General features: G+C 49.0%; 1 protein-coding gene across 1 annotated transcript; it reads left to right on the top strand.

The window, feature by feature from the left end:
• The first annotated feature begins 323 nt into the window (after positions 1-323).
• Positions 324-23,918, top strand: LOC104263884 (ovotransferrin). Its single transcript, XM_059822832.1, has 25 exons — positions 324-384; positions 2,569-2,732; positions 2,952-3,060; positions 4,196-4,387; positions 4,592-4,727; positions 5,165-5,220; positions 6,537-6,706; positions 6,832-7,018; positions 8,081-8,235; positions 8,989-9,082; positions 9,549-9,584; positions 10,234-10,392; positions 11,626-11,770; positions 12,690-12,754; positions 13,356-13,540; positions 14,172-14,358; positions 14,792-14,825; positions 16,331-16,622; positions 17,059-17,152; positions 17,298-17,392; positions 17,779-17,856; positions 19,629-19,711; positions 20,141-20,277; positions 21,209-21,263; positions 23,686-23,918. The coding sequence occupies exons 1-25, from the start codon at positions 342-344 to the stop codon at positions 23,900-23,902; spliced, it is 3,168 nt and encodes a 1,055-aa protein (XP_059678815.1). The 5' UTR covers positions 324-341; the 3' UTR covers positions 23,903-23,918.

Here is a 23,918-nt window from a genome sequence, read left to right on the forward strand (position 1 = left end):
CAGGGGAATTCAAATGTCACAACTTGGGAATTTTCCATCTGAAGCCCCTTGTAAAATGAAAAGCACCTTGCCCTGCTCTGACTCCTGCCTGCGGAGGGGTTCAGTAATAAAGTGAAAGGCTTCCTAAAAATGGTCTGATCCAGGGAGGGGGGTGATTTAGGAGCTATTGAGAAACAAGGAAGGACAAACAGTGTTAGGTCATTGCTTCTGCAAACACAGCCAGGGCTGTTCCTCTATAAAAGGGGGAGAAAGCGGTTCCAGAGCCATCACAGACTTGGAGGGGACAGTCTGTGACCAAGGCTGCTGCACCCCCTCCTCGGCAACTGACTCCCAGCTCAAGGATGAAACTCGTACTCTCTGCTGTGCTGTCCGTTGGGATATTGGGTAAGTGTCTGCTGAAGGCAGTTTTGGGGGAAAAGAAGAGTCCAAACCTCCCAGGACCCCAGGCTTTCCCCCTAGACAAGGCTGTTTTAGAGCTGCAGCGTGCACCAGACCCAGGCAGCTGTTAAGTAAAAGCCAGGACGTAAAAGCAAAGGAGCGCCTGCCAGATGCTTGCTTTGGCAGCTGTGGATCTCTGTCAACAAGGATGGTGTTTTGAGCATTAATGACAGCAGCTTTTTCCCTTGGGCCAGCCCATGGAGGCTGGAGGGAGGTCTGCAGCTCCCCACAGCAAGCTGCCGAGCACCCAGCTGGCAAGGAGAAGGGATGCTCAGCACCCACCGCCGGGGAGGGGACTGCTCGGGAGAGGCTTCGCACTCCTGCTGCCGCAGGGCGAAGGGAAGAATCACCCTCCGGCCAACTGCTGTGCCAGGAGGGGAGCAGGGGTTCAGCCGAGGAGCGGGGAGAAACTAGAACAAGACCCCCCTGCCAAGCCTGCATGTGTGTTGGGTTACACCTGAAGGCAGTGACAATAAAATAGAGCTTAAATAATAAAGACTCCGCATGCTCCCTGCTCCACTCCTGCGCTGCTCTGTCCTGCTGCCGCCGCCGCACTTTGCTCGGGCTCCTGTGTATTTTATGCCTAAATTGTGCCACTGCAGAGCTGGCTCTGCTTGAAGCGATTATTTCTCTCCTCTCTCTCTCTCTGCTCACAATTTTGGCAGGCAACGGGCAGGTAGCCATGGCAAAGAGATTGCTGCCGTCCACACCTGACCTGGGGACCACTGCCTGGAAAGGGAAAGAGGGGTCCCCTTCTCGGACTAGGCAGTGGGTCTCTTCCAATCCCCCATAAAGTGTGGTGGTGATTAATGTCCTCTGATAGGAAGTGCTCCCTGTGCCGCTGGTATAGGAAAGTCCTCGAGCACCTTTGCTGAGTACTACCAGCATGTAATGATGTCTTATTAATGGTGAGGACTCCCTCCTCCTCCCCTGCATGGAAGGAGCCAAGCGGTTGCCCAAAAGCTCTGCGGCAGAGGCCATTAGGCTCCCGTTGCCTTCCCAGTGTTCACCAGTGCAGCTGGGCTGACTCCCTGAGGAGGTCCCCATCCAGCTTCTGCCGGGGGCAGGATGTCTGCCAGCACTAGATTAAGGTGACCATGGCTTTGTGCAGCCAAGACTTGAAAACCGTAGATGATGGCGGTAGGAATTAAGGCTAAGGATTCTCCCTGTGGCCAAATTCAGCATCTCCACCGGGAGGAGGGGAGGTGTTTGCTGGCAGGGTTATGGCTCAAACATCAAGTAAGAGAGAATATGTCAGAGGTAAAAGGGAAAATGGAAACAGCACAGGTTAATCTGGAGAAGTTTGAATGAAACGTGCCATCAAGGGTTTGGAGGGAGCAAGCTGTGCATACAGCCTCTCGGTCTGCGCAATCCCGCCAGGAAGGGGCAGAGTTAAGGTGAAGTGTGCAGCACGGGCTGGCCACATACTTCAACTGCAAGTTTCCAATGTTTCTGGTGTTTAGGTTGCTGAAGGAGGTGTGAGTCTGCGTCCACCTGAGGTCTTTGCTTTGCTCCGGTCTCTCAGAGCAGCCAGTCAGCTGCATTTACTGGTTGGGGGACTCTTAGGACAGAGGACGGTGGAGGTAGTATGACATCTCTGTTAGTGAGTGTAGTGAAGGAGGTGAGCTATAAAGAGACAGTTAAATACATCAGATCATCTAGCTGCAAAAGAGGTCATGTGTGGCAATGTATGGAACACAGTCTGGCCGGGTCAGAGCTGCTCTCCCTCTGGGGTTATTCGCAAAGACACTGCTTCAGTGGACCACTTTTTCTCTCTGTTTTTGCAAAGTCTTGACTTTGATTTCTATTGAAGTGTGTGGATTTGTTCTCCTACTCCTGTGGATGTTGCTGTGAGCTCAGGCTGCTTCAATCACGATGCTGTGCAGGACATCCATTAGCCGGGGACAGGAATGATCCTCCCAGATGTTTCTGAAGGTGCACACATCAGGCAAGAAAGAAACAGCCTTCCTGCATGACTTAGGAAATGTGCAAGGGAGATCCTGCACCCAGCCATCACCCCAGGCCAGGATTGCAGGGAACCAGAGATTGTGTATTCACAGAGATGCTTTTTTTCTCCACATTGTACCTTTCTACCTCTCTGAGACTATATATTTCTGGTTCTTTCTACAGCTCTGTGTTTTGCTGCTCCCCCCAAGGCAACCATCAGATGGTGCACAATATCCTCAGCAGAAGAGAACAAATGCAATAGCCTAAGGGACCACATGCAACAAGAAAATGTTGCATTGATTTGCTTGCAGAAAACAACACACTTTGACTGCATAAAAGCCATTTCGGTGAGTGGGCAGCAAATACCTGTGCTGGGCACTGAGGATATTTCAGCAGCTTGTTACAGCTGGAGAAGGTTGGGGTTTCCTTTGAGTCATTGGTTGTTACCTGTGATCCCCCTGTAGAGAAGGACTCACCCACAAGGATCCGGGAGAGACTCCAGGGAAGCGTTTTCCCTCATGCATCCCTGCTCTTTGTTTATTGACTGAAATCTTTTTGTTGCTTAGAATAACGAAGCAGATGCCATTAGCTTGGATGGTGGTCAAGTTTTTGAGGCAGGCCTTGCCCCCTACAAGCTGAAGCCCATTGCTGCTGAGGTCTACGAACAAAGTGGAGGTACATTTTCATGCAATATTTTTAAGCCAAGTGGTGGTAACAAACGGAGAGTGCAAAGGCCATCCTGTCCACGCAGAGTTTCCACAGTATTTCTGTTGGGTGTCTGAGATGTTGCCCCTGGCTTCCAGATCCCAGAGGGGAAGGGGTGGGGGGCAATTACACCAAAATGTGAATCATCACCCATGGCCATAGAGTCACTGGAATGGAAAGGGGCAGAGCCAGTTCCCCATTTCTGATGTTAGCTGTGATGGAAGTCACTGATCCCAAGATGATGCAGTGGCCGTGGAAGGAGAGCACCATAAGCAGAAATCATGGTCATCCCGAAGCATGGCATAAAAATTGTGCTGGTCCCAGAGATTTTCTGCTTTCGGTGACCTTGAACTACATGGGTAAAACACTGAACTAGATAGCACACATAACCTGTGCATCTTCCTGCACAGTCATCAAGACAAAAAAAAGATTGAAGAGGCAACAGCATTGCCATTAGTGGTTGTGGAGGAACACCCAGTTGAGACAACTGAGGCAAGAGGTGCAGCACCACATCCAAAGCTCCCAATCTCTTTTGACCTCTGCCCTGGAGTTCAGGCTATTTGTACACAATATTCAGGATCAAAGCAACATGGCAGTCATTCCCAACATGGTAGCTAAGAAAATACAGACATTAAATGGAATGCTGTGGTCTCTACCACCTCTAAAACTAAGTCACTTTATTAATATGTAGCATGTCGTGTACTAGTTACAATTTTAAAGATTAAATGTGGAATTTCATTCTCGTAAGGCTTACATGTATGCTTCAGTGGGCAACGGCATTTGAGAAAAGTCTTGCCAAAGAAGATTTCCCAAAAAGACTTGTTGAAGCATCCTTACAAAACTACAGGCACGTCTAACATCTGTCCAGCGGAAAAGCATTTTGCCTGTGATGATAGTATTTTCAGGTCACTTACCATTATAAGTTGTAATGCGCAGCCTTGGTTCGATATTGGCAGTGTAGTTCATCCCTAAGAAAATGGGAAAACCATGAGCGTTCAAGCAAAGTTGCTAATTATTTGGAAGTGCGGCACTTTATTCTCTGAAATTGGGGGTTTACAGGATTTGAAATGTTCCTAAGTCAGTCCTGCTTTTTCCTGCACTGCAGGCTCCTCAACCAGCTACTACGCCGTGGCTGTCGTGAAAAAAGGAACAGGCTTCACAATCAATGACTTGCAGGGCAAGACCTCCTGCCACACAGGCCTGGGCAGGTCTGCTGGCTGGAACATCCCCATTGGGACACTCCTCCACCGAGGAGACATCAAGTGGGATGGCAAAGACTCAGCCTCCATCGAGCAAGGTGAGGTGGGAAAAGGCGAGATAAGTGAGCCGATGTTAAGGCAGGGGTGGTGGTACCGTGAAAGCGATGTTGCCCAGTCTTCTGCAGAGGTCCAGAGGTGGCTCGCAGAGCAATTGAGTCACTGACATTCTTTATGCATCCCCTCCCTTCCAGGTCCTGTAAAAGTGAATTTTAGACTAACGATTCCTTCTTTCTCATCCATAGCGGTGGCCAATTTTTTCTCTGCCAGCTGTGTACCTGGTGCCACCACTGAACAAAAACTGTGCCGTCAGTGCAAGGGGGACTCCAAAACCAAATGCTCCCGCACAGGACCTTATTCTGGATATTCTGGAGCTTTTCAGTGAGTGAACGTTATTTTTCTTTTGGAGAAATATTCTAGCCCTGACACATGCAAGTTTTCATTATACCAGGGAGGGCTGTGTTGTAATTAGGGGTCCTGAGGAGACCAAATCTATAGAACAACTGGGAGTGCTGGTAATTAAAGATTCAGTTAGTAATAAGTGGCAGGCAGCTAGCAGGAGTTGAGAGGGGCAGCTGGGTTGTATGGTTTTGCATAGACTTAAGAATACACAGCGTTAGCATTGTGTTAAGCCTAACTGGGCTTCTTGAGCATTACTTCTCTGCCATTGCATTTTCTTCCCTGCCTGCATAGCTTTTTTTTTTTGGAAGACTACTGCTCTATGGTTGCAGTTTGTGCTGAAGTAATTTGCTGAAACAGGAGATGGGGACCCACAACGTCTACTTTTTTAACATGTCTTCTCTTCCTCCCACCTGCAGCTGTCTGAAAGACGGAAAAGGCGACGTGGCTTTTGTGAAACACACAACTGTTCAAGGTAGGCCTGCAAGATCACTTGTTCCTCTCCTTTCCGGTCCAACCTCTCGCTGCCACTCCATCCTGCAACGTCTACACTGTGCAGGCTTTCATTCCTCTTCAGGTTTGCCCCAAACCTCTTCTCCTTTCATCTCTAGAAACATGTTTTGCACACTGTGGACTGACTCATCCTTGTTACTGAAAAATATGATTGTGGTGGGGTCCACTTTTTCTTCTTTGGGCTTCTTCTTTGAAGAAGGAAAAACCTGCTTGATTTACGTTCAGTGGTATTATCGTTGGTGCCATATCTCAGAGCCAGCTGTAACGTTTATCACAGCAAACGCAGGGTGAGCAATTGTGTAGGTGATTACTCTCATCCATCCCTCTGGGAGGGATTTTGGAGGGAACTCAGCCCACAGCAAGAGTTCACTAACTCTGCACCTCTCGGAGATGGAAGATGGCCTGGCATGCCCAGCGAGCTCAGTGAAGGGCCACCAAGATGGTCATGGGTCAGGGACTCTTGTCCTGTGAGGAGATGCTCAGTGGAGGGGATGGTGGGCTTGATCAGCCTGGGGAAGATATGGCTTCGGGGGTTGCCTCAGAGCAGCCTGCCTGTGCCTACAAGGAGGTTAGCAAGAAGGTGGAGCCAAGATAGTTACAGAGGTGAACAGTTTAAAGATGAGAAAAAATAATCATAAACTGAAACAAGAGAGGTCTGGACCAGATCCAAGGAGAATTTTTTTCCCCTTGAGGACAGTCAAGTAGTGGGACAGGTTGCCCAGGACAGCTATGCACTCTCCATACTTGGAGATTTTCAAAATCCACCTGGAGCAATCTGGTCTGCCCCTGCTTTGCGTGGGGGCTTGGACCAGAGATCTTCAGAGGTCCCTTCCCACCTGAATTCTCCTGTATCCCTGTGATCTCTGACCTGGGCTCTGTTTTCAGCCTTGACAACACTGGTCTTCACAGACCATGTGCAGTTCCTGACCTGTTCAATCCATTTGTATGGTGTTTGTAAATCTACTTGTATTTGTATCTACTTGTACACGCCTGGATGTCTAGGCACTACTGGCACATAAATCCTCTCACTGCCAGGTTAGTTATGACAGAGGCAGAGATAATCTCTCTTTCACAGGCACATGCATTCTCCTTTCTGCATTGCCTTCATATAACCACGATGACCCCATTTCCATTGCAAAGGGGGTGTGTGCAACCTGTCTTCTGCAAACAATTCTCCCCTGAGCTTCCGCAGAAATAAATTCATTACAAAGCTGCCCCAGACTGGCTTTTTTGTCTGTTTTCATGGTGATACAACTCATGGTTCCTCCCTTCCTCCAGAAAACGCCCCGGAGGAGAAGGACCAGTACGAGCTGCTGTGTCTGGATGGCAGCCGTCAGCCCGTGGACAACTACAAAGCCTGTCACTGGGCCAGGGTGCCTGCTCATGCTGTTGTGGCTCGAGATGATAGCAAGATTGACGACATCTGGAGCTTTCTCGCAAAAGCACAGGTATCTTTGAGCTCTTCTTTCCTTCCCCTAATATCCCCTCTTCTGTCTCCTGGCTTTACTTGCTCTCTCCAGCTTTCCAAGCACTTTGGTATGGTCATTTTCTGACTATTTTTCCCTCGCGGCAGGAAAAATTTGGTGTGGGCACAAGCAGCACCTTCCAGCTCTTTGGGCCACCTGGCAAGAAGGACCCAAGCCTCAAAGACTTGCTTTTCAAAGACTCTGCTATACAGCTGAAGCGTATCCCACGACTGATGGATTCCCAGCTCTACCTGGGCTTTGAGTATTACAGTGCCATCCAGAGCCTTCAGAAAGGTAGGCAGGACATGAAATACTACTGTCATGTCAGTGTGAGCTGCACTGAAGAGATGGGACCAGCAAATATGTCTGGGGAAAGGAACAGGATATTTTAAACACAGACAGTATTCTCTGAAAAATATTTCCTGTGAAAGGTATTATCATCAAAATCACACAAAATTCACAAACTTCACTTACATCAACAAAAGGCATTTGTTGATGTCAAAGTCAAAATAACATCATCACCACACCGACAAAGGTGGAAAATTTACACACACTCCACCCCTCGTCCCTTCACCACAATTACAACAACAAATACTGCCCACAGTTATTCAGCTGGTGGCAGGGATTAGGCATGGTCAAAACTGCTGTTTAAAAAGGCCATTTTTGGGACGTAAGAGGAAGGAACATCCCAGGACACCAGGTCCAGTACTGGCCACTTGAGGGAAACAGTGTCCTTTATTTCCGTCTAGACTCATCAAGCATTTACTGATATCCTAGCTGGCTTTCTGAGAGTCAAACACCCCACAAATGACCCCCAAAATCCACTTAAAATGTATAGTTGCTCAGAGACCTCTGTGGTAGGCTCAGCCGCTATGGCATTTATGGGAGGGGGTGCATGGACTTCATGTAGCATCAAAACAGATTATTCAAATGCCACTTCACAGAAACATAACTAGGTTGTATTTTTCCAGCTCTTAGTCTCATAGTTGTCTGGGCTGTAAGGTCTGGAGAAATGTGGAATGTATTACAGGCAGCAATACCAAGTACTATTAACGCATGGTGGTTTAGCGGGTGTGATGTTTTACCGCATGAACGGCTTGTGTTATGCAGAAATTCTCCTTCCTGACCTGCAAGTTGATTTTTGAGCATCTTTCAGCTTAAGAATCATCCCTTCCATTCACACCAGCCCAGGGCTTTTTAAACAAGAACCTCTTGCACTGGGCAGCAAGAGGTTGGTGTGTACAGATGGTTTCATGGCTGAGTCCCACACACCCAGAAAGTAGCTTGTTTGTAGCCTTATTGTTCAGCAGGGCTCTAGGCTTACCTTTTTTTTTTTTTCCTCTGCCCGTTTTACAGATCAGTTGAACTCCAACCGCAGAGAAAACAAGACACGGTGGTGTGCGGTAGGCAAGAATGAGAAGAGCAAGTGTGACCTCTGGAGTGTGGTGAGCAATGGGGACGTGGAGTGCACCGTGGCAGACAACACCGAGAGCTGCATTATCAAGATCATGGTATGGCTTATTTTCCTTTTCTTCTCCCTGTGAACCTTTCAGATGGAGAGCAGCGCTGCTTCTTTCAGCCCGGGAATAGATGGGGCGGAGCGGGGGGAGTAGATTTTAAAATAAAATATTGGGAGCTTTGTGAGAAATACCAGTGGGCAGAAACCAATCTCATCCCAGGGAAAAGGCTCGACTAGTTTTTCACCGATTAACATTTTTCAAAAAAATTTATTGGACAGAGTTCTTTTTTGAGGTTTCCTAAACAAAAAGCAATTTTCTGGTGTGAAGTTTAACTTTTTATTTGGAACAGGAAGGCAAAATACAAATTTTGTAAAATGCAGAGAAAAACACTTAGAAGAGGAGTGGTTCCACAGAGTAGACGAGGATGCTGGTGGTAGCTCAGAGGGTTGGGTCAGTACTGTGAAGACAGGACAAAATGCAAATGTGAAAGGACAGATGAGATAAGGAAATCTGTTTGGTAGGGAAGCAGGCTAGGAGAGACACGCGCCTGAGCCTGCGAGTGCCTGGGGAGGAGAGCTGCTGCTGGAGGTGGTTACAAGCACACAGGAGGGATAATTTCAAAACTCCCTCCGTTTACATCAGCGAGACCTTGTCTGTCCGTATGCTAAGGGATGGCTTCTCAGGTCCCCTTAGCCCCAAGCCTTTCTGCCTCACATCGAGCGCTTCTTTTACAATCTGATTTCTGAAAAGCGCTGGTCTGGGGACATAAAACGTCATTTCATCGCTGCGCCATTTTCATTGCAGAAAGGCGAAGCAGATGCTATCAGCTTAGACGGAGGTTTTGTCTACACTGCTGGCGTGTGTGGCTTGGTGCCAGTGATGGGAGAAAGCTATGAGGGTAAGCACAGCCTGGGCTGCCCCTCTGGGTCCAGGTGGTGGGACATGGGCTGGTGCAAAAGCACTGTTTTTATTCTGAAATCTAGAAAGCAGCCTCAGTGCTGCATTCTGCAGAAAACACACAGTGCCCTGAGGCAGCTCTGCTCACCGCTGCACGCCTCGCCTTTCCACGAAGGTGGAACAGCCCTGGGAGAGTGGGCATCGGCAGTCAGGAACACAATGACCTCCAGCTTCTGTTTTCTTTGTTTTAATCATGACATCCCTGTCCCTTAGCACTGGCCTCAGTACAACTAGTTGTTTTAGCTCAGAGGGGCAGATGGAGGCTGTGCTTTGTTCTGTCGATGCACAAGGTGTTACCTGAAATAGTCACTTCTAGAATGAAGTTTCTCCAGAAATTAGTGAGCTCAGTCCTTTTTTGGATTTGCCATATCTTTTATCTAATAACATCTTCTTTTTCCCTCCCTCAGATTACAGTCAATGCAGCAAAGCAGAAGGAGAACCAGGTAATTACTGCCAACAGAGGGACAGAAAATGGTCCTGATGGATATAAGTAGAAAAATATATATGCAGTCAGGAGTGGAGAACAAATGGCCAGTCTCCACACAAAAAGCCACCCTGTCCAACATAGATATTAAAAATCTGGGGGACGAATTTAGCAGTCAGATGGGAAGTGTGGGTCTGCAAGCAGATATCAAGGCAAAGCATACGATAGCGGCAGAGATTTCTGCTTAGTTGCTGCTATCTGGAGCACGGTCACACCGTAACAGTGCCAGGGCTGCAAACACGGAAAGAGGGTCTGGGTTGTAGCATTAGGAAATTGCTCTTTATAGAAATGGGAAGAGGGGGAGGAGGGAAGGTTTTTGTCTTTTGCTAAAGAGGGGATCACATATGTGTTGCTATAGCCTTCTCGCGTACGCAAGTGTCAGAGTTTTGCGGGGCGCAGGAGGAATGTCAGGGATAATAATTTCCCAGGAGCGTGGTGGGAGTAGAGGCATCACATCTGCAAATTCTTCTGCTGTCGCTGAGTAGCAAAGTATTTCTGCTGCGCTGTTCATAGATGCCCTCTCCCAAGCGGAGTCAATGCTCTCCTAAGGGAGCACGCTGGGATCCTCGGGTCAGTCCTTAATTCTCCTTTATTTTATCTTCTGAAAGCATCCTACTTCGCTGTGGCTGTTGTGAAGAAATCCAACGGTGATATCACATGGAACAATCTGCAGGGCAAGAAGTCGTGCCACACCGCTGTCGGGAGAACAGCTGGCTGGAACATCCCCATGGGCTTGATTCACAACAGGACAGGGAACTGCAATTTTGGTGAGTCGAGTTTTGCATCCATTTCTTCGAGCTGGGAATCTGCTTGCAAAAATGTTTTCCCACCCTTCATCGGACCTTCAAAGTTTCTTGTGCCTCAAAGATTCCCATCTGGAGGTGGGAAATGGAGAAGACTCTGTTGTTTAAGGTTTCCCTGAGCAAAGTTTTAGGCTGTTGGAGTAAGATAGGGCACGTCAGCTGCTTTGGGGGGCTTTGCTTTCTTCTCACATTTCTCCCCTTCCCTTTGCAGCACCCCAAAAGGTATTCCCAAAAAGGGAATACAGGTTGCCCCAGGTATAGGGGGCCTGGTGCTTGTGCAGGGTGTGCAGGCTGGATATTAGGAACAATTTCTTTACTGAGAGAGTGGTGAGACACTGGAATAAGCTGCCCAGGGAAGTGGTGGAGTCACCATCACTGGAGGTGTTCAAGGAACGTGTGGACGTGGCACTGTGGGACATGGTTTAGTGGGCATGGTGGGGTTAGCTGATGGTTGGGCTTGATGATCTTACAGGTCTTTTCCAACCTTAGTGATTCTGTGACTCTGTGCGTGGGGGAAAAGGAGGGAGGAGAAGGGCTGAGAACAGGGGACAGAGGCTGGTCTTTTTTCAAGAAATTTAAAGGGCCCTATCTGACTGCCAAGAATAAGGGGGTAAAAGTCTGCGTTGACTCTAAGACTTTAGAGATTGTTCAGAAGATCAACTTCTACATCCAACTTGCAATCGGTGAGAATTACGGTCCAACAAAAATAATCTGGAACTATTATGGACCAAAGCAAATTAAGCATATAATTATTAAAAGGAAATCTCTAACCGCAAGAATATGCTAGTGTTTGTAAGTTTTAGAATCAGCCTCTCCAGCCTCCTGCCTGCCTTTCCCACTGTCCCTTCTTCCCCCAGAGCTCTGGCACTGCTGCCAAACGCAACTCTACTGACCTGTAAAGGCTGAGGAGGCTTGGGCTGGTTCTGTGTGAACTGGCAACGGTTTGCAGCAAAAACATTCTTCTTTTTATGCTAAGCACAACTGACCCTTAGGCTCTGCTTCATTATCAATAATAACAAGTTTCACAGTGAAAACTGGATGCTTGCGATTTGCTGTCCACTGAACCGTGCTCCTTGTCACAGCCTGTTTCCAGCTCCCAGTGACCACTAATACAAATTCAGCATGAGAATGTATTATTAAAAGAAAACCTAATTTTTCAGTGCAGGAAAAGTGAATTTTTCCTATTCTTGCCTTCAGATGAATACTTCAGCGAGGGCTGTGCTCCCGGGTCTCCTCCTAACTCCCGCCTCTGCCAGCTCTGCAAGGGCTCAGGGGGTGTCCCGCCGGAGAAGTGCGTTGCCAACAGCCACGAGAAATACTATGGATACACTGGAGCTTTCCGGTATGTGGTGGAAACACTCAGGCTGCTCTCAAGTACCCTGGGGCTTATCACAGAGGTTACGGGTGGGTCACATACGGAGTACAGCCTCACGTTGATGCTAATATGCTGACCTTCTCTTTTTCTCCATTACACTGCTGAAGGTATATATGTCTGTAATATTATACATATGCTATACGTTTTTTCTTTATGCAGCTTCCTGCAAAATGATGTAAAATGTTCCCGTTCTATAAAGCTAATCTCCTGGTGCCTCCAGGCAAACCTGGAGAGACACAAGCGTTTTGGCCAGACCTCCTACAATGGCAGCAGCGCTACGCTTTTAACACAAATAAGGAGCGTTAAAAGATGGGGACCCGCAAACAATGCTGCCACTAAACACTCCCTGCTAAAAATGCTGCTTGCCTTAGTTAAAATGAGCCGTCCTCTAAAAAGTGCAGAGACCAGAAGTCAGCCCCAGTGCCATCACCTCCGTACCCGCTCAGTATCAGTTCAAGTCTAAGTAATTCATATTGGGTATGAATTTAAGAAGAGAATGAATCTTGTTTTATTTACATGTAACAGCAAAGAGACCGTGCTTCACGGTTTGCACTCCTTTTGGTGCAAGTTAGTGTTTTTACAAAGCTATTTACACGTGCAGGCGGGCGTGGCAGAAAGCAAAGCGAATTCTGAACCTGGCCAAAATGCTTCTTTCTGACAATAAAATAAATTGGCAATTTATCATGTGAGAAGGATGCATGTTTTTTTCCAGAATGTGTTAAAAGACTGTGTTTCAGATATCCTTAAAATATTCATGGCCGGGGTCCTAGACCTGGCTGTCCTCGGAGATTAACTGTACAAAATAAGACATAGGTCAGAATCAAACCTGCGGGAAAAGGCCAGGATTCAAGCACCCACATCACTTGCCCTTCTTTGTACTTCACAGGTGCCTGGTTGAGCGGGGGGATGTGGCCTTTATTAAGCATTCAATCGTCGAGGAAAACACTGATGGTACGTGGTTATTCCGTTGCACGGGACTTGGCAGGGCTGCCTTCCCCGCTCTGCATTATTTTTGTTCCCAGTGCAGAAGGTAACAGCAAGCTTTACCTGCTCATCCTGTCATCTCACCCCTCCCGCAAGAGGAGCAGAATTCAAGCGTCAGCATGTGCTGTCTGCCCAGGGTGGCTCTTCCCAGGTGTTTCTGCAGAGACACTTTCCCACTAACTATAATTTAATTTCAGCTGCACAATTATTCAGGTGGTCCCTTAAGCGCAGACTCCTGCCCTGGCACCTTTGTGCAGCTCTCTAGCTCCCCGCTTGCCTGAAAATTAAAAGTTCAGTTCACATTTCTGAAAGCAGCGGCTGAAGTTTTCCAAGCATTTGGGAAAAAATGCAAGGAAAGAGATGTAACTAAACCTCCCAGCCTGCTCGGAGAGTCTGACTCATCCCATTGACTTTTCCTGAGTTTTCCTTACAGCCTCCTTTGTACATGTCAAGTCTCCAAATGCCAGTGCACATGCAGGCAGGGACAAATGCCTTGCTTAAGTGTTGTGAAGCTGACGTTCTTCTGCTCCACAAGATCTCTGAATCTCCAAACCAATTCTCTTTGAAGGCAAAAATAAAGAAGAATGGGCCAAAAACCTGAAAATGGACCAATTTGAGTTGCTGTGCACTGACGGGCAACGGGCAAATATCATGGCTTACAGGGACTGCCACCTGGCTAAAGTTCCTACCCATGCTGTGATCACGCGTCCTGAGAAAGCAAAAAAAGTCCGTGAGCTGCTGGAGAGACAAGAGGTTAGTAGTACTGACAGCAGAAGAAATGTTCTGGGGTTGTTTTTGTGCGGCATATTTGCATTTTTAGAGCAACGATGCTCTGAGTTCCCCCGAGTCAGCACAATGTAGATTTTAACTTAACCAATATGGGGTGACAGCCTTGTCCCTTAGCCTCCCCCTTCCTCCATCCCTTCCGAACTGCTCTTTCTCCTCTGCCACCTTAGCAAATAGATCTGTAGGTAACAGCTGGATTGTAGCGGTTGCTGTTGTCACGCTATACTTGTATGACATCAGATTACCAACTCCTTCTCAGGCTACGCCTGCTCTGGCAAGTTTCAGAAGCTCCTCTGAGGTGCCTGGTCTCTAACCCAGCTGGGTCAGGCATGAGGCAGGCACCAAGACATCCAGCCCTGGGAAGAGGGCAGCCTCCCTGCACACACACAGTCTTACCGCTACTGGTGTAAAGGTAACCAGGTTAAACCACCTCGGATTGATTTTATACTGAAAACGTTAATATTTGCTCCACCAGCTCAGCTGGGGACTCCCCAGGATGATGGTGAAGAACTAGGACTAAGAGCTAGGCTTGTACGAGCCAAATTTTGCCAGCTTTCTACTTTTTACGTACACTTACCTCTTCATGCCTTTATTTCAGAAACTGTTTGGAACAAAAGGAATCGAGAAAGACAGGTTCAAGATGTTTGAGTCTCAAACCAAGGACCTTCTGTTTAAAGACTTGACCAAGTGTCTGGTCAAACTCCGCGATGGAATAACGTACAAGGAATTCCTCGGAGATCAATACTATGCTTCAGTTGCTAGCCTCAATACCTGCAATCCATCAGGTAATGGTAACAGCCCCAGGGAGAAGTCCGTGAATTGCAGTTCTTAGCCTCGCAGGCACGGACAGTTTCCTCTGTAGCTGTCCATTTAATTTTTTAAAGCAAAATGAGGATAACTCATGAAGATGCCGGTATACTTTTCTCAAAGTTCCTTGGATGAACTGAAAACAGACTTGAAGTCTGCTGCTCTGGCATCAGCAGGAATCAAAGATTTTTACTCACCTTTAGAAAATATGCACTGTAAGAAACAGTGAAAAGAACCCACCCTGTCCCGCCAGTGTGCATTCAGCGCGATCTGCGGTTAACACACATTTTTTGTGGTATGCTGAATATATTTTCCATGTGGTGATGTTGTTGGCATGGCTGGGTGTGTGCTGGTGGGAAAGGAGTGTTTAAAGGCAGGATCTGAACTTCTCCCTGTCCTTTCCCTTTTCAGATCTCCTCCAGGTGTGCACCTTCCTCGAGGAGAAGTAAGGAAATGGAAAGGACCCTTGCTGGAGGAGAAGGAAACTTCAAGCTGTGACTGCTCTCGTGCCCTCAGCACCGAACACCGACCCGCAGAGGGCCCTCTGCCTTCACTACTTTCTCTGCCCTTCCTCATCACTCTGAAAGTGGCTCTTTGAGACTTTATCGTTCTCTGCTGCCATTACAGCAAGAAATAAAATCTCAAATCTAAATGGGTGTCCTGAGATTTTTGAAAACGTTCCTTAAGCCCATTCCTTCCTCAGTACCTCTCGCTGTAGGACAGTGCCAGATACCAACGTGGCTCTTGCCACTTAAGACTATTGCTGCCCATTAGAGAAATTCGTTTCAACATTTGCCAAAGCAAAATGGATTAAATATGCCCTAGAGCCTAATTAACAGTTGTTTTGTACTATCTGTGCTTTTGCTTCACCCAGATTATCCCATTATCTCCCCAGCAGTTGAGAGTTGTCCAGTGTGGTTGGGACACAGGAAGAGAGAGAGTGTTTATGTCAGGGAAGCTGAAGGGTAGAGAAGGAAAAATACCAAACAACCCCAAAAAAATACAGTGGTTGTACGATGGAAAGTGTGAATAGAAATCACTCCATCTCATGTCTCAGCTGGCTGGATCTGAGCCATTTCCACAAGGCAGAACTCTTAAAACACGTAAGTATTTTGATGGGGGAGAGTCCAGGCTTACACCTCCTTTCTGAAAAAAATCTAGGACTTACTTAGAAACATGAGTTTTGGTAGAGTTTTGGTAGTCTGTCTGATGTGCTGCTGACCTGCAAACAAACATGTAGGTTGGCAGCCTGACTCTGATCCACAGTGAAAATAAAAAAGCAAGACAAAAAGGTCTGCTGAGGCTCTCTGCTTCAAAGGAACAGAGACTGGGGTAATCCAGCAGGTCCCAACCCTGTTGGCAAGGCAGGCATGGAAAAGCTGCTGAGGGCAGAAACATTCTAAGAGCTTCTGGCGTTGAGGGAATGGATATTTTGATGGGCTCACAGTGATGATTTTTGGATGCATATGGTATGTGTTGTGAGAAGTCCGCTAGCCTGACTGAAGATCGCCTTGGAAGACAGAAATGTAGAGTGTGATGGGAAGCAATGAAATTTAGTTCCTCACATTGAGGTAGGATGAAGTATACTGGACAGATGGCTTGTTCTTAAAAACTAACAAAGAAAGAGATACAGTGCCTCTAAGAGCCTGCTGCTACAACTAGCTATGGCTACGGTTTGAAAACTTTCCCCAAGAAAAGCTGCATCATCTGTGCTCCGGATCAGGTGTAACCCCTCGTCCCGTAAGTAGAAGGCATGGAAAAAAGGAACCTCGCTAGAGGATCACAGACTAACTCAAGTGGGACGGGACCTCTGGGGGTCTCCAGCCCAACCTCCTGCTCAAAGAAAGGTGTCAACCAGGTTGCTCAGGGCTTGACCCAGTCAGGCACTGAAAACCTCTGGGGATGGAGACTCCATGACCACCCTGGGCAACCTGTCCCACTGCTTGACAGCCCTCAAGGGGAAGAAGTTCCTCTCCCACCCACTGTGAACCTCTCTTGTTTCAATGTATTCCCACCGCTCCTCATCCTGCACTACCGTGAAAAGCCTGGCTCTGTCTTCCTGAAGCCTGGTACAAATGTGGCCACCTCTCCTCCAGGCTCAGCAGGCCCTGGTCCCTCAGCCTCACCCCCCGGGGCGAGACTCCAGCCCCCCCGTCCATCGTGGTGGCTCTGTGCCGAGCGTGCCATCGTTCACGGATGTATGCTTGAACCGGGGACCCAAAACCAGGCGCGGTACCTAGATGTGACCAAACATCTCAAGATGTTTGAGTCTCAAACCAGGGACCTGCTGCTGGGCAGAGAGGGGGCAATCACCTCCCGGCCCTCCATGGCTCTCAGGCCATTGCAGCCGCCCCCAGCACCTTGCCGTGCGTTAACCCCCCCTCATGCGGTAAAGGCAGCGTGTTCCCCCACCTCCAGGGCCAGTCCGAGCCACGGAGCCCAGGGCTGGCCCCAGCCCGCCTCCCCTTTCCCGCCTCCCCCTTCCCTCCTCCTCAGCAGCCGCGGCCGCGGGGACTCCCCCTCCCCGGGAACTACAACTCCCGTCAGCCCCCGCGCCCCCGCCTGCCGGCACCCTTGCGCGCAACGCCCGTCCTTCCCGGCAGGCGGCGGGGCCGGAAGCGGAAGTGAGGGGGTACGGCGACGTGTGCGCGGGGGCAGCTATGGCGGGGAGGCTGGAGCCGCACCTGGAGGCGCTGCGGCGGGAGCTGCGGGCGCCCGACCCCACCGTGCTCTCCGTTCTCCTGGCGCTGCTCGCCGTAGCCATCACGCTCCGTGAGTTGCGGCCCGCGGGGAAACCCACCCCCGCCCGTCGCGCCCTGGGGGCCTGCCGGGGAGCGCCGGTCCCCAGGCCGCGCTCGCTGAGGGGGCGCCGGTGCCGCCAGCGGCGGGCTGAGGTGCTCCCTCCTCTCTCCCGCAGTGATCTGGAGGTTCGTGCAGGGCAGGAGGAGCAGCCGGAAGGCGGTGCTGCTGCTGGGCCTCTGCGACGCGGGGAAGACGCTGCTTTTCGCGCGGGTGAGCGGAGAACCGGGGGGGGGGGGGGGGGTGTCATAGCGGCCGCGAAAGGAGCCGCAGGCGGAGGAGCTGCCCGGCTGCAGCCACCCTGGCAGCCGTCTGGCGTCCTCTCCTACGGAGGTGAAGGTGCTCCGAAGGATTTGCAGGCACACTGTCTTCTTGTTTGAGCAACGTGGAGATTCCGTGTATAAATAGATTTTCTTAATGAGTGTTTTGTTAAAGTCTTTGGGGGAAAAATACCCCTTGAAATTGTTTCACGAGTGTAAGTTGAAATCAGGTGTCTGAAGTCTGTTACCCCTTACAGATCATTTTAGTTTCTGAGTGGATGAAATGTGATGCCAGCGTTCCTCCAGCCTCCTTTTTCTGAAAATGACTTTTTTCCACAGCTGTTAACAGGCAAATACCGCGATACCCAGACTTCGATAACGGACAGCTCCGCAGTTTACCGAGTCAGGAACGACAAGGTGAGCGGGCAGGTTTTCGGCTGTAACTTGTGCGTGGTTGCTGCAGCCAGCTGGTGCCTCTGTTTTTCTGCTCCCTGTGCTAAACCTGGCTTGATGCTTTTTGCGCTGCTCGGTCTTCCCAGCTTGAAATCAGTCCCCAGTTTGGTCTGAGTGTGGGATAGGATTTTTCTAGGCAATGCGTGCTGAGAAAGTAGGAAAATACTGGGAGGTATTAGGGACTCCTCGTCTCCGCAAGTTCTTTTTTCTTTGCTTGTCAAATTGTGAAACCTTTTTGAGTGAAAACCACGTCTGTGTATCGGGTTTTGAAAGCTGGGTAGCGTGTGGTAGTTTTTTTCTATAGAAGAGGAAAAGGAGCTGCTTTTACAAGTGGTGTAAAATACACAGCACCGTGGGGACAGTGGTGTGGTTCGGAGCAGAGCGAGATTTGTGAAGGAACATTGTTCTGTCGTGTTTGGTTTATTTGCTTGGCAGTAATTTCTATGTCTCCCAAGAAAACCTGAATTTAAAAGCTTTAGCAGGCTTAAAAAGAGTCTCCAGCTGAACTTCATATGGTCTCAAAAAGAGGTTTGGTTACTTTCAGTCCTGGGCTGCCACAGACCTACTTATTTTCCATTTATGGTGATCTCTTCAGTTTCAGAAGAGTTTCTTTCTCTTGCTGGGTGCACATGTGGCAGTGAAAGCAGCAAGTGGGCAGCACATTACGTGCTGGTGAATTGTAAAAGCAGAGGATGTTTTTGTGGCTTCTGTTTAGCAATCTTCACTAACAGTGGTGATAATAAGGGGTTAAAAACTTAGTAAAGGGACGTGCAGGGCTGTTTTTTTTTGTATTTGTTTTTCTAAAATTGAGTAGACAGGAGGTATTTGGAGGGGGAGAGGTGCTGGAATGCTGCGATGCAGACTGTTGCTTTTCTTTTTTTAAATTGTAGACGAGGTTTCCGTTAAAATCCAAGAGCAGTGAGTAGGTAGAGTCTTGTGTAGTCTTCTCTCCCCTCTTGAGAACAACGAGCGTTATCTTGAGAATGGTGACGTGGCCCTACTTGGCCACATCTCGATCAGGAGCGTGTGAGAGGCATTCATTCTCTTTAATGTCACTGCTCTCTCTGGACAGCAACCTGTGGAAAGGGAAACGTTTGCAGCGTTCAATTAAAAAAGTCTCTTGCAAGGGCATTTTTGTGTTATCCCCAGCAAAGTTATGCATATTTAGGTGGACCTGCAGTTGGGTAGATTCTGTGTGTGAATAGATACCTTGATTCAGAGACTGTGGGATTAGTATTCTGTATCAGGGACTTGCAGGACAGGAGTTCGTGGTTTTGCTGTGCAGAGATCTACTTGCTGTCAGGCACAGTGTAGATCTGCTGGTGTACCGAGAGAGGTGAGTGACGAAGCTTTGTCACTCGCATTGTGCGTGTGGTAGTTGTAGGGGGGGTACTGTGGATGAGAAACGGGTTGAACATTCTCTTTTCTCTGTGGTTCATGCGCTGTCCTCTCAGCTCTGGTGGGTGTTTTGCTGGTGTTGGCACCCTCCTTACTGAGTCCTGGCCGTGAATGTTGTTCCTCGGCATTTCTTTTGCCTGTCAGAATTGTTTGAGCTGGTGGAGAGGCTGCACCTCGCGGAGAGTTGCGTGCTTCTGCGTGGTATGGGGATTCACTCGCCCACTGCTGCCCCAGCACCAGGCTAGCTGGAATCCACCATCAGACTGGTTTTCCCTGGTCCATGATCACAGGTATCCCAAGATTAGGTGTTGCTAATACCATCTCGCTTCCGTTCCCAGAGCGCTAACGTGACCTTAATCGACCTTCCAGGCCATGAGAGTTTGCGGCTTCAGTTCTTGGAGAGGTTCAAGGCTGCAGCCAGGTAACTTGGAGAGGACTGGCAGGGGAGGAGGGGGCAAGTGATGTTTTGGACAGGGATAAACCAAATGATGGTGCTGGGGATGCTGTGAGCTGGGCTGGATTCAATCTGTGTGGTGGTGCCCTGAGAATCAGAGCTCTGCCATGGGATAGTGGGGGTTGGTTATTGTTCTGCTTTCCTGTGTTCATAGTGCATCAGGAGGCAAAGCAAATGTAGCGGGGAGAGTTTGGGGGACGTGATGTATCCATGGGGCAGAGAGGGAAAGATTTCCTGCTGCACCTGGACACGGGGCATATTTCAGCCAGCACACGCTAACCTGCTCTTGGGTTGGATGAGATCAGTTGTGGAAACAAATGTATTAGCCCAGGCTGGAATACTTGCAGGAGAAGGTGGTTGCAGAGCTTCACGCCCAGCACATGTTCTTTCCTCCAGAGCCATCGTGTTTGTTGTGGACAGTGTGGCCTTCCAGCGGGAGGTAAAAGATGTGGCAGAGTTCCTGTACCAGGTCCTGGTCGATAGCACTGTGCTCAAAAACGCACCTGCGCTGCTGGTCGCTTGCAATAAGCAAGGTATTGTGCACTGCGTTGCGGGCTGGACGTCTGATTCAATCCTTGAGTGATAAGGGTTCATGCCATGGGTGCTGAATTTCTTACGAGTTGGGATTTCAGCAAAATGAAGGCTGGAAATTAGTTGTAACCTGGGAGTACTCAGCAGGAACATTTCTAGCAGCCATTGGAAGAATTCTTAGGTCGGGCATGTCTAATAGCTTTGCAGAGAAGCTTGGGAGAGCTACAGGTTTTTAGAGAGACTTAAGTAAGGCAGGTAGCTTTCTGCTTGTGTAGAACTGTCTTCCTGAATCTGCAGGTGGCAGAAAATAGGGTCAACTTGAGCATAATGAACTATCTCTCCGCACTTGGTAGGTTCAATGTTAAAATCAGACAGCCATTCGGCTGCCAAGATTATATGTTTTCTCTTGATTGGACTAGCAGGAACATCCAGCTACTGGAAAGGGCTAGATTTTCAGATCCCTACAACTTTTACAGTGAAGGACTGGATCCTTGTAGAACAATCTGAAGCTTTTGGCTAGTATCAGGTTGGTTTTCTTATTTCGTGCAGTGCTTTAGGAGCTGCCTGAGGCCTTCATGGCTCCATGTGCCATAGGTTCAAAAGTGCTGTGCTGAGCTCTGTAAAGCTGGGACAGGTGAGAGTGTTGGGCCTTGTGGGTGGGATGTCAAACCCCATCCTCTGAAGCAACTTACTGCCCAGCAAGAAGAAATTTGTTCCCTGTATTATATCAGACTTCTGGGTTGCTTCCATTCATGCCTGCAAACCCAAAGCTCCAGCATCCCTTATCCAGTGCAGACACTGCCGTCTTTGTCCCGGTAGCTCTTACGACTGCGCAGTATGAGCAGGCCTTGCTGTACCTTTAGCAGGGGGAACCAGGTTCTGAATTCTGACATAAAACCAGAGAGCTGATTTCCTTTTCTTTTCTCTCCCTAGATGTCACAATGGCAAAATCAGCAAAACTTATTCAACAGCAGCTGGAGAAAGAGCTGTAAGTATGAAATTGTATCTGAAACCCTCTGTGCTTCTCTCTTCTCCTTTCTATCTCTTACCTCAGTGCGCTCCCTTAAGCCACGTTTGTAAGCTCATTGTAGAAAAAGAGCAGTCTGTTTTGTCTGTGTAGGTGTAACCAGGATGAGAGAAGATTGTTCCTTGCTGAAGCACGCAAAAAAGCAGTAGGCACGGACAGTGTATTGCCTCCTGGAACCTGTGTGTTGGAGAAAAAACATCCTAATCCTTTCTTAAAATCTCTCATCCCTAGGCTGAGCGGTACCTTCCATAGCCCAGGGTGCCATCCTCTCTGAGGTACAGGCAGGGTTGGCTTCCAAATGTCAGACTTTCTGTGAGTGGTGTGAAGATCTCGGTAGCTCTGCTTGGTTGTACTGGCGCGGGGTTTTTTTTGTGGGGCTGCTCTGATGCAAAAGGGCTTGGTGTGCAAAGCTTGAGAGCTGGCGAGAGAATGTCTGTTTGTCCTGGTCTTCTAAGAGGCATTATAGGATCTTGTTTGGGACCCTGTGTTGGCTCTGTATTCCCTCTAGGAAGGACATTCACCTGGAAAGACAAATGATGTATGATCTGTTGCTAATTTTAAATTGTAAGAGGAAGTGGAAGGAGGCGAAAGTGGCTTGTAGACTGTGCTACGTTGTAAGCTGCCAGCTGAATGAGCTGCAGTGTCAACGGCTGGCAAGTCCATCTGGGGAGGAGGCAAATAGAAGATGTTTTTTTTAAAGCTATATTTAATCGTTGTGCATGAAGAGTCTGCCTGTGAGTCCCGTAATTGTAGTTGAGTCAAATCTGCCTTGGGACAGATCTGTGCAGCTCTTGAGCTGTGGTGGACTTTTCCACCAGCATCTAGTAGAGATTTTCCTTCCCCATGCACGCTCAGAACTGGATATTTTGCCTTCCTGTTCCCTGTGGGTCCTGTTTGCTGGGTTGCAGTTAGCAGCAAGAGGGTCTTGGGGGCAGGAGGAGGAGTGTAGCTCTTTGGTCTCCAAACAAATGTATGTTTGTGGGATATGGCCATCTTGTTGCCAAGTGGCGGACTTGGCATTGTTAGGTTTACGGTTGGACTCGATGATCTTAAGGGTCTTTTCCAACTTAAATGGTTCTGTGATTCTATAATATCTTTGGCCAGTAGACGGCAGCAGGGTTATTTGTGCCGGTGCCTCTTCCAGGCTGAATACCTGACCTTCCTGTTTTTAAGGGAGGAATTAGTTGTCACATGTTCAAGCTCTCCAGGAAAATAAGCATTCCTTGGTTCTGATGTTGGGCATTTGCCAGTTATCTGTGTGTAGAAGTTGGATTTCTAGGTAGGTTATATGTGCCCTGTTAGGCTGTGTTATTCCTGCAGGCTGGCAGATTGCTGCCATCCTCTCCCTCCAGTGCTGTACTTGGATGTCCTTGTGTGGAGAACCTGAGGAAGTGTCTGCTCTCTTATTCCTGAACTCGCATCTCTGGGTGCTGTTGTTTTTTCCCTGTGCCCCATTAGTTTAGCTCCATTCTGTGAATAAGGAGTAGCTGGGGTTGACTGAGAGCAGGCACTGCCAGGCTGCTGTGTCTCTGGAAGGGATGCAGCAGTCCAGCCGTGAGGCTCTACTAAGGCAGTCAAAGACCTGGGGAGAGACTGCTGTTTGCGTCTGTCCCTGCTGCAGCCCCTTGACTTCCCTAGCCTCACTTTTTGGGACCTCAGAGGCAGTCAGACTTCAGTGCCTCTGCGTCTGCTGGGCTGTTCCATCTCCCTGTGCTGCCTCTGCCTTGGATACCTGGTGAGTGTGGACAAGGAGGTCCATCCTTCCCCCCTACACGTGGCAGGGAGTTGAGGTACTGCAGCAAGCTTGAAGGGCAGGAGCAGCAGTGACATTGCAGCCTGGTCCTTGGGCAGGCATTGCTCACGGGGGCAGTGGGGAGACTTTATCCCCCTCTCAGTCCCCAAAGGTATTTGGCACGCTCACATGGCAGTGGGGTGAGCCCCTGCATGATCCCATGTATCGCAGGTGCCTCTCTCTTCCCAGTTAACCTGTTAAAACTAGTGCAGATCTTGAGCACTATGGGCTAAACCATGTAGAATTCCTGGCGAGTGGTGTCTGCCAGGAGGATATTGGGGAAATCCAGATGAGGACATCATCACCTGACTCTTGCTGTTTATTACAGAACAAAACCTCTTTAAGCACCCTCTCCTTGAGTGGCCTCCTGTCCGTCTTGCTCTCTTGAGCCTTTCTGCAGTTGTGCTTTCCAGCGAATATTTAGGAGAAGTGGCCAAAGTGCCTGCCCCTGCCTGTGCAGAGCCATGGCACCTTCTATCCTTGGTGTAGCTGGCATCCTGCTGACAGAGCTGGGTCCAGAACATCTCAGCAGCTGTGGTGTAACGTTCCCCTGGTTCACAGTTCTTGACTCTTTCCCTTCTCTGTCTGCAGCAACACCTTGCGAGTGACCCGCTCTGCAGCCCCCACCAGTCTGGATGCCTCAGCCACTGGGGGCCCTGCCCAGCTGGGGAAGAAGGGCAAGGACTTTGACTTCTCCCAGCTACCCATGAAGGTGGAATTCGTGGAGTGCAGTGCTCGGGGCAGCAAGGGAGAGGAGGGAGATGCTGACTTCGAGGGCCTTGAGAAATGGCTGGCCAAGATCGCCTGAACGGAGAAGGGCAGGG

The sequence above is a fragment of the Gavia stellata genome, chromosome 11, assembly GCF_030936135.1.
Source record: "Gavia stellata isolate bGavSte3 chromosome 11, bGavSte3.hap2, whole genome shotgun sequence".
Lineage (NCBI taxonomy): Eukaryota > Metazoa > Chordata > Aves > Gaviiformes > Gaviidae > Gavia > Gavia stellata.

Bases quoted from the DNA above. Each gene is read 5' to 3' on its own strand.
- LOC104263884 (XM_059822832.1), top strand. From the start codon at position 342: ATGAAACTCGTACTCTCTGCTGTGCTGTCCGTTGGGATATTGG. The intron at 14,359-14,791 runs GTAATGGTAACA...TTCCCTTTTCAG, and splicing joins CAATACCTGCAATCCATCAG to ATCTCCTCCAGGTGTGCACC. The intron at 21,264-23,685 runs GTAAGTATGAAA...CTCTGTCTGCAG, and splicing joins CAGCAGCTGGAGAAAGAGCT to CAACACCTTGCGAGTGACCC.